Genomic DNA, 10,428 nt, shown 5'->3' with positions numbered 1-10,428 from the left:
AGCGACGCTTTTTCACAAACGCCGCTAAAAACATAACTTTTAAAAAAAATTAATTAAATAATATTTATTTCTATGATAAATATTATATTATGTTTTATTTTGATATTTAAACTCTAAACTATGTACTTTTAAGGATAAAAAAATTAATTAAATTAAATTGAACTTTCTATTAAAATTTTAACTTTAAAGGTAAATATAAAAATTAATGAATTTAAATTTAGAATTAAAATATTATGTTCAAACTCATATAATCTATATTAACTCGGCCAAATATAAAAGAAGCTACAAAACACGTAATAATTAACAATCATGGTTAAAGAAGCTAGTATACAAGGACAAATGAAGAGACTTGGACGAGAAATAATAACATTCACATGGACATTCATCTTAAAGGACCCCATATAGGTGCCTTATTATGTAAAATAGAAATAGAAAATATGAACTAACAGAGACCTTCAGAAGATGAGCCTGTAGCGAACGGTCACTAGATAGGGCTCTACAGGAAACCTCAAATTGATATACTGTATTTGGAGGCTGATGCTTTTTACAGCTTCAGCCATGGCTTGACCAGCTGCACGAGAAGCAAGGTCTTGCACTGAAGCCTTCAGCCACAAACTCAATGTCTGCCTCTTCCTTTGTTGCGAAGGCAGTATGCCCTTCTTGCTATAGAAATTCACGACTCCTACAATCAAGCATCAAGTTAGCGGTGCAAAATCCATCCTCAAATATTTTAAATAAAAACTCTAGCTTGCCATCGAAAATAATCTACACATCTGTGAACATTAACAACTAATGCTAAGAAAATACGCAATTTCGCATGGAATGTATAAAGAATTTTCCATGATCCGAGAACATGGAAAGAAAAAGCTTCAATTTTCATTCTTCAAAAGGAACTGGTGCATGGAACACCAAATTGAAAAATGAAGGGCACTAGAGAGTAAGAAAGAGAGATGTATAAAGAATGAAATATTGTCTACACCGCTCAACTTCAACCATTTATTTCTTTTACAAGAATTCATGTCAGATATGTAATTTTACAAGAATAAGAACACATAAGTAAATCAAGAAAAAAATTATGTATAAGAAATTATGTATAAGACTTACAAAAAGCCAAAGCTTGTTTGTATCCTAGATGAAGTGCTCCCTTTCTTGATTCCTCTCTAACTTGCTTATATTAAACTTTGATAAAGGCGATTTAAACTTATAAACTACACCTATTTTGATAAAGGCGAAGATCATTGGTTCCATGGTGAAGAACAAGTGGAGGCTGTTGGTTTTGGTAAAGGCGAAGGGCATATAAAATCACTATTTGTCTGCAATAAACAAAAATCAGAACCAGCTGATTAGCTTTACAGAGCTGTTAAATAGAACTTTTAGCACATAGTCAAGGATAGTTAAAACTGAGTTGGATCTATAACTCACTCACCAACAATGGGGATACAACATCATTAAAATGATATGTAACTTCTAAAGGCTTCAACTTCTAAAGGTACAATCTCTTTAAGCCGTCTATAATTGAAGTCACAGAGGACAAAGATATCTGTTCTACACAAGAAAGGATTTGTTACACATGCTAAGGATGCAGATAAATAAAAACACACTAAAAAAGGATCAAGTAAAGGAATTAGATAGATATTAACATCATTAACAACACAAATACCAAAGCTAAAAAACATAAGTGTTATGGAAGTAAAATAAAGAGACAAATATGAATTTGATATAAATAAAGCAATTATATCTAGACTAAAATGGTAGTAACAAGAGCATCAGTAGCAAAGGAAGATCAACTATAAAATGACAAAACAAACCTTCTTTGATGATTTTGAAGAAAACAATTGAGATGCAGGTGATGTTTGATTTGAAGAACTACCTGCAAGCCCCCAACTTGTAAAAATAACATATGATAGTGAAATCGGAGTAAACTAATCATCAAAGGTTACAACAAGAAAGTCATACCATTGCTTTCAAGGCTACTTGACTTTGAAGATTGTTTCTTTCTCTGAATAAATCAAGCAAAATGATAAGAAATTCCAGACGCTAAGCATATGGAACATACAGTTTAAGAAAGTAAAAGTAAGAAGCCACATACCATGATTAATGTATCTAAGCCTTCCATTACAGGAGGTCTAATATTCTCAAAGTCTACTGCAATATATCAGCATACCTTAACATTAGCTCTGACTATTATACAAGACAATAAATGTACTGGCAAGACAACCAAAAAAACAGTTTCTAAATAAATAAATACACCTCAAAAGTTTTCAGAATGAAATAAACATTCAAACCATGCAATTCAGAAAGAGGGACATGCTAAATCATAATACCATCACCATTCAGGAGATCATGTGATATTTGATGACCTTCTTGCACCAGCGAAACCAGCTAAGCATTAAAAGTAACAAGAGGTCAGATTAGAAGAAATCAATAACAATATATATTATATCATAATCTAAAGAAACTTGCAACTCGTAACCTGCATAGCAAAAACAAATTCTTTGAAACCAAGAAATCTCTGCCTCTTAGAATCAACAGTTGTCCACACCATTAAGGAATCAAAACAAGAATGTAGCTGAATCATTTAGAAAATAGCATAAAGGAAACAAGAACAGTAATCAAACTCTAAGCTCGCTTGGATTTTGCTAAATTTACCGAAAATCAAACTTCAATTATTCAATTGAAGATTTACTTTTGGAGATTACGATCAAGTAACAGAAGCAATTAAAACATCCCTTATGTTTTTTGTTAATAGATACTTCAAGTTTAAGCTGAACTTAAATAAATAAATAAAAATAAAAACCACCAAAAACGATGAAAATAGAATAATATTGACCTGCTTGAGATCTGGTCGCGATAAATTTGACATACCAATAAACTTGATTGCATCATTTCCAGTAATGCGTCCATCATTATCTACCGAAAAGAAGATATTAAAAAATTGTAAAACGAAAATTTGAACAAAAAGTAAAGCTAAAATCGTACCTGAATCAACGAAGTTGAACCACTCTTGATAAATTTTCTGGTGTTCTTTAGAGCAGTAACCGATCCCAAATCAATGAATCATTTGTTATATGCATATATATATATATAAATTCATGGAGAGAAAAAGAAAAGGTTTAGGGATTTGATGTTGGGGCAAAGGAACTCATGGAATTTTGAGATTAAAAGGGAAAAAGATTTAAGTACAAACTTTTATATTTAGGGCACGCGATGGAGATGAGAAGAGGAGGGAGTAACGAGCGGGTTACCAAAAATCAATTTTTTGTAAGCGGGATTTTGAATATTTTTGTGGCGTTTTTGAAAAACGCCACAAAAAATCATTTCATTTTCTACAAAACGATGCCATTTTGCTATGCTAAAAATTTTTATTTTGTTTGTTAAAAATTATTTTAAAGTAGAATTATTTTTTGTGGCGTTTTTCATAAAAACGCCGCAAAAAATTATTTCATAAAATTAAATATTCTCAAAATAAATATCGTATATTTAACAAATCTCAAGTAAATCTTAAATCCTAAACCATTTAATATATATAAAATTTATCTATTATCTCTTAAATAATTAAAACTATAATCATAATTTTAACATATTAAAAATAATATTATTTCTTTTACAATTATATAATAAATTATTTAATATATAAATTAAGAAACACCAATTAATCTAAACCCTAAACCCCTAACCATTATCTTCTAAACCCTAAATCATAAAACATGAACCGTAAACCCATAACCACTAACCCCTAACCCTTAACCCCTAACCCCTCTTTTACAATTATATAAGAACTTAATTAATACATAAATTAAAAAATACTAATTAATTTAAACTTTAAACCCTAACCCGACCTCGAATCTCTAAATCCTAAATCACTAACTCTTAACCTCTAACCTCTAACCCCTAACTACTAACCCCTAAACTTTATTTAATATATAGATTAAAAAATACTAATTAATCTAAACCCTAAACCCTAACTAACACTAAATCTATAAACATTAAATCCCTAACTCTTAATCTCTAACCCCTAACCCTAAATCACAACCCTTAAACCACAATCCATAATTCATAATCCCTAATTCCATAATCTATAAACCTTAAAATTGTAACTCTAAAACCGCCTTAAATCCTAAATTAACCATATACCCTAAACCATATATATTAAACCCTAAACTATAATGATAAATATCTTAAAATTAATACTATCATATCTTTTACAATTATATATGAAATTATTTAATATATAAATTAAAAATCAATCCGTCATGTACCCAAAAATTTTAAAATTATTTTAAATAATAGTATTTTAATTTTTCTATTTTTAACAAATATTTTCTATGTTTTTATTTCAAATTATTTTTATGTGTCATTATTTCAAATTTATCCATTTTTAACAAATATTCAATTAAAAATAAATTAAATTTTAATTAATTAACATAAATAAACAAATTAAATAGTAAATAGACAGGTAAAATGTTTTTGCGGCGCTTTAACAAAAACGCTGCTAAAGCTCTGAGCATTAGCGGCGCTTTTTCAAAAACACCGCTAAAAGCCTGAGCATTAGCGGCGCTTTTTTAAAAACGCCGCTAAAAGCCTGAGCATTAGCGGCGCTTTTTTAAAAACGCCGCTAAAGCCCCAAAATGTCAAATGTCGTTGGGCTTAGGTTTTTTGCGGCGTTTTTACAAAAAACGCCGCTAATGCTCATTTTTAGTGGCGCTTTGCTGTAAGCGCCGCTAATGCTCGATCTTTAGCGGCATGTTATGTGAAGCGCCGCTAATGCTCGATTTTTAGTGGCGTTTTTTATCCAAACGCCACTAAAAATGTCGCTAAAAGCCTATTTTGGTGTTGTGAGAAAATTATTTAATTGAGAAACTAATTTAGTTAATTTAATTAATATTTATTTTCGTAAATAAAAAAATTATTAGGTTAGACTGAATTAAAAAGTGACATGTCAAAAGTCTAGGGAACACATATTATTTGATCCAATATATTAGAGGCCCAATATTACCCCTCATGTACATAAAAAGGCGACAACCCTAGCAATATTTACTAGGGTGTGTCACCCACCTCTCTTTTAGTCAGATTTGGGGAGTGTTTTCTATTTAAATATTATTATTTTATAAGGGCTTGTTCAACTAGGATTCTTCTATCTCTCTCTATAAATAGATGGCGTCGATTGACCTAATTAACACACTTCTTAATTATTGAGTTATCGTTATTCTACCAGAAAATAGTGGTAATTTATTTACTTAAGAATAAATTCTATTTCCTAGGAATTACGATCTTTATCAATTTCTATTGACAGAATTACTTTCCTACAAAAAGTACTAATATCATTTCTTGTTCTGTGTTTGGTTTATGGTACTCGAGCCAACACTCGGCACAATTTGTGGTAGCGAATAGTGGAGAAGGTCATTCGGTTGAAAGTCAGGATCAACTCGAATCCGTCTCAAACAAAGTAAAGATACTTTTTGATAAAAAGCTTATTGCTATAAATTTTACAAATTGGCTCAGTTTTGAAAATTTTTAAACATTCACTATGATTGTAAACCATTTTCTTAACAAGATTTTTCCAACAATCACTCATTATTCTTCTAGTCATGCCTATTACTCAACCCTTTTTCATTCATTAAGGTTCTACACAGCTTTTTGAAGGCTTCAAAGGTATCAGACTTGTCTTGAAGAAATCTCATCCATGCGTGTCTTGAGTAGTCATCCACACACACTAATACATAGCGCTTGCCACCAATACTCTTTGTTTGCATAGGACCTATCAAATCCATGTGAAGTAACTTAGTGGATCGAATGTATAGACTTGTGAGACTCTTCGATGCTTCTCCTTATGTTGTTTATCGTTAAAACAATTTCTGCAAACTTTAGGAACGTCTCTATCTAGTTTAGGAATACCCCTAACAGCCTCAAATTGGATCAGTTTTTGAAGTCCTTTGTAGTGCACTTGGTCTAACTTCTCATGCAACATTTCTAACTTAGAGACACTTGCCTTGTTACACTTTACAAATTCAAGCACCTTGTAGTAATTATTAAAAGTCCCGACTCCTTATAGAATCTTCTATTTGGTCTTGGAAGAAACTTCACATCCATCTTTGGTAGAGTTGACTAACATACCTTGATCACACAAATGAATTATACTTATGAAATTAGCTTTCAAACCTTGCACTAGAAATACATTCTTTAGCCTAGCCAGACTAAAAGCATCTAAAGTACCTTTCCTATGAATATTTCATTTATTTCCTTCGCCAAAAGTAACTCTACTACCAAGACAGTCCTAAAAGTAAATAAGGAAATTTTGATTCCCATTCATGTGTCTAGAACACCCATTATCAAAATACAAAAAATCTTTCATGAGTGACCTTCAAATATCTATGAGCTACACGAAGACACTTTGGTTCCTTCTTTCTCCACACATGTTTCTGCTTTCTATCATTCGAATCGCTACATGTAATGGGCACTTCAGCTAGCACTAAACATTTCCACCTCAAATCATGTAGCATCTTGAAACACCTTGGTCTGATATGCCTTAACTTCCCAAACTAATACTTTCTTATTAGACTTGATCATTATAGCCTTGGTTGAAGATTCACTTGTTTCACTTTACTTGTATTAATTGACAAACATTGTAAGACTCTCCATGATTTTTTTTGTAACACCCCGAATTTTGGGCAAGAAGAAATAGGTTTTGAACAAGGGAACAGTTAGAAGACTGCACATAAATATTTAGATGTGCAAGGAAGTGACACAAATTGCTTGTTTGGTTTAATGGCTAGGTGATTTGGGTGTGTATGGGAGTGTTTGAGAAGCCTGGGTTCAAGTCTTGACTTTTGCAGAATTTTTAGTTTTTATCTTAAATGAATCTGGACACTGGCATATAGGCCTTATAAGTAATAGTGTTTGTTTTATATCACAAAAAGAGCTTGTGGTCAAGTGGCAAGGTGGCCTGTTGTGTAACTGTAAGGTTTGAGGTTCAAGTCCTGAGGTGTGCAATGAAGTATTTATTTTGATGCTTGAGCTGGGTAGGTGGTGGAGTTGGACTGAAACACAACTAAGGGGGAGTTTGAATGGAGTTTGAACTAGTCATAGAGAGAATTGAGGAGGGATATTTGGAGAGATTCGAGGTGAGAATATTGGGATTTGGGGAGGTTGTTGTTGTGAAGAGCTATATATCATCCACATCTCATTTGTTCCTTGTTCTGAATGGGGGAGATAGGCGAGGCTTTCAAAGTATTCATCGCTTTCTCCAACCTGCATTGCTTCCATTCCTAACTGGTGGTGGTCGAGGTTGATTGGCACATTGCCTAGAAACCAAGGGTGCGATGATCATTGATTTGCAGAATAAGAGTGTTCGGATCGAAAGGAATCTGCAAATTGCATCAAGTGTGTAAACTCCCCACTATAACTATAGAACAGCAAAAGCCGAAAAGCTGAAATATGGTATTTGAGACCATACGAGCGTGCAATCACTCGTGTGGAAAGCCGAACCTACGAATCATGGGCGATAAACTGTGGAAGCCTCCATGAGCATTTTCATGGGCTTAGGCCATAATGGGCCACGTTGGGTTGTGTAGGCTCAATCGGCTTGTGGGTCCCACACGGATGAAACCCACTATTTGTGGAAAATACTAGACTAGGCTATGTAGATCTCATAGCCGTGGTGAAATCTGTGCTGAACAGGCCACATGAGTGTGTGGTCCCACTTGGGCCGAATAATGGGTCATGGGCCCATTTACACTGTTGTGACCAATTAGGTTACTTGAGTCGCTCGAGACGACTACGGACGTTTCGAGAGGTCGATATCTGGACCGAAATACCCCCGAAGGGTAAAATGACCGAAATACCCTCGATGGGTAAAATGATTGAAATACCCTCGATGGGTAAAATGACCATAATACCCCTGTAGGGTAAAATAATCGTAAAACCCCTATAGGGTAAAATGATCGTAATGCCCCTATCGGGTAAAATGACCGTAATACTCCTGTAGGGTAAAATGATCGTAATGCCCCTGTAAGGTAAAATGACCGTAATGCCCCTGTAGGGTAAAATGACTGTAATACCCCTGTAAGGTAAAATGACTGCAATACCCCTATAGGGTAAAATGACCGTAATGCCCTTGTGATTAAATGACTATTTTTGCCCTTCGAGATCAAATGATTATTTTTTCTGTGGTTAAATGACTGATTTGTCTGTGTTTGGTATGACTGGTTTGTCTGTGATTTGAATGATTGATTCTCAGCATGGCATTCTGCATACACGACATACTGCATAGGGTTGGGATACTGTTATGGAAAAAGTATTGTACTGGTTGCTCTACCACAATCACTGTTACTGGTGGCTTGGCCACATATACTATTACTGGCAGCTTTACTGCGATGCTACTAATGGCTTTGTGTCGATCATAGTACCATTACTGATGGCTTTGTGCCTATCATAGTACCGTTACTTATGGCATTGTACCGATCATATTACCATTACCGATGGTTGTGTGCCGATCATTTCACTGTTACTGATGGTTGTGTACCGATCATATCACTACTACTGATGGCTTTGTGCCGATCATGTTACCGTTACTGATGGTTGTATGTCGATCATATCACTACTACTGATGGCTTTGTGTCAATCACATTACTGTACTTATCGCTTGTAGCCATTCTGTTTATAGCTTATAGTTATCTTGTTTATGGCTCTTAGCCATTCTGACTACTACATTATTACTATTGGCAGTTATGCTGCGATATTGGTGTGAGGGTTAGGTGGGTCAGCTCTGTCCCCACATAGTGTGTTGGCTGGATTGGGATGGGGTTGCATACTTGCATCATACTGATACTGTATCGGGCTTAGGCCCACACTGTTTCTATATTGGGCTAAGGCCCACGCTGTACTGCTACTATTAAAGGGCTCTGGCCTAGACTGATTCTGTTCTGCATGCCGACTGTTTGAGAAGGGATTACACACTGAGTTTTCGTAAACTCACCCTCTCCTTTTAACTGTGTAGGTAATCCTCAGCCATAGTTGATTCGGTGCTGCGAGGGACTCGGAGGTGGCCACACAACCGCATCAACTTTCGTTTTTAGCTTTTTTTTTCTAAGTAACTGAATTCGGGTATTTTTATGTAAAAAGGCCTCTTTAAAGTTATAAACTTTGAATTGGGGTTTTTATTTATTTAGTTTGATATAAACTAATAGTTGTAGAATAAGATGGGTTTTCAAAAGGTAACCGTTTTCAAAGACACCACGTTTTCGCAATAAATGAGATTTTGGAAAATTTATAACGTTTTAAAAGTGATTAGTTTTTAATGATGCATGCTTGGAAATGAACAACCTGTTTTGGAATCACCGTTTAAAGTTTGGGGTGTTACATTTTTCCCTTTGTTAACAAATCCTAGTCCACTCCTTCTTGGATCCCTTCTACCAAAAGAAAGTATTTCATCCAGTTTGCTACTTCTAGTATTGGACTTCTCTAGAAGTAATTTAGCTTCAGCCAACTCCATCTTGGTGTTTAAAAGATTTTCCAAATCTTTGGTCAATAAAGACTTCTTAGTCTTAACCTATTTGATTAGCTTTATATTTTCTCCCTTCAGTTGAGCATTCTCTTAAGTCAATTTTGAGTTTAACTCACACACCTGTTCTCATTTTCCCAGTATAGTCTTGTATATGTTCAAAAACTCCCCATTGAACTCATTATTTGTATCAACTCAGTTCCAAAAACCAAAATTAAAGTAAAGCCTACTACAGCTTGGCATTACAAAAAATTGTGGAAACAAAAACACAAAGAACACTAAGGTTTGTTTTCGTAGTTCAGTTTTCCTACATCTGCGAAGCCTAGCTTAGTGAGTAATTCGAAATATTTGATCACAAGTGCAAGTGATTCACACTATCACTCCCCAAGTATAGAGATCACACCTTTGTACTTAAAGTCCAGAACACTTACCTCCAAATCCTCTTATAATAGCCCGTTTTTAGTGAAATTGGAAAAGTGGTTTTGGGACCACAAATTTGATGAGTAAATTATTATTTTATTATTATTTTAATGTATATGGGATTTTAGTAAGGTTGTATTAAAATTTTGTTAAGAAATTTTAATCTTTGCATAATTAATTATGTGAAAAGGACTAAATCGTAAAACATGTAAAAGTACAGTTCCATTAGTTAAAAGGATCAAATGACTATGAAACTTTAAAGTGAGTGGACTTAGATGTTAATTAGACCATTCCTATAGTTAGTAGAAAATCATGGAAAGGTTTTATTGAAATTTTGAATGTTTTTAAAGGGCAAAATGTTAAAATGGTAATAAAGATAAAACCAAATAGTCAAAAATCATCATCTTCCTCCCATTTGTTTCTTCTCAACCAATTCATCAATGGAGACATAGGTAGGGTTCAACCAAGAATTTTTTCACTTGCATGGTATGTAGTTTTGTCTCATTTTT

The 10,428-nt window shown here is 33.8% G+C and overlaps 1 protein-coding gene across 10 annotated transcripts; it reads right to left on the bottom strand.

Annotated features, from left to right (window-relative positions):
* Nucleotides 1–273: 273 nt before the first annotated feature.
* LOC105778581 (EH domain-containing protein 1) lies at nt 274–3,232 on the bottom strand. 10 transcript variants are annotated; one of them, XR_008189736.1, is made up of 10 exons: nt 2,980–3,231; nt 2,866–2,910; nt 2,474–2,569; nt 2,325–2,382; nt 2,090–2,142; nt 1,957–1,999; nt 1,809–1,870; nt 1,427–1,540; nt 1,105–1,313; nt 274–682 (listed from the first exon to the last, which is right to left on the bottom strand). XR_008189736.1 is itself a non-coding variant. In XM_052621706.1 (8 exons), exons 2-8 carry the CDS (start codon nt 2,905–2,907, stop codon nt 674–676), a joined length of 366 nt encoding a protein of 121 aa, XP_052477666.1. In that variant the 5' UTR covers nt 2,908–2,910; nt 2,980–3,232; the 3' UTR covers nt 274–673. The 10 variants fall into 10 exon arrangements, 1 of the variants encoding a protein (XP_052477666.1); XR_001128795.2 differs by having other exon boundaries at nt 2,090–2,145; nt 2,831–2,910; nt 2,980–3,229; XR_008189735.1 differs by having other exon boundaries at nt 2,090–2,145; nt 2,980–3,229.
* Between the last annotated feature and the right edge of the window lie 7,196 nt (nt 3,233–10,428).

The sequence above is a fragment of the Gossypium raimondii genome, chromosome 10 (assembly GCF_025698545.1).
Source record: "Gossypium raimondii isolate GPD5lz chromosome 10, ASM2569854v1, whole genome shotgun sequence".
Classification (NCBI taxonomy): domain Eukaryota; kingdom Viridiplantae; phylum Streptophyta; class Magnoliopsida; order Malvales; family Malvaceae; genus Gossypium; species Gossypium raimondii.
The sequence above is the reverse complement of the archived record's forward strand: the minus strand, read 5'-3'. Positions and strand labels throughout refer to the sequence as shown.

Coding starts and splice junctions, on each gene's coding strand:
- LOC105778581 (XM_052621706.1), bottom strand. CDS start 2,907: ATGATGGACGCATTACTGGAAATGATGCAATCAAGTTTATTG. Junction 2,570..2,865: donor TGATGCAATCAAGTTTATTG/GTATGTCAAATT, acceptor TAAATGATTCAG/CTACATTCTTGTTTTGATTC. Junction 1,871..1,956: donor AAGTAGCCTTGAAAGCAATG/GTATGACTTTCT, acceptor GGGGGCTTGCAG/GTAGTTCTTCAAATCAAACA.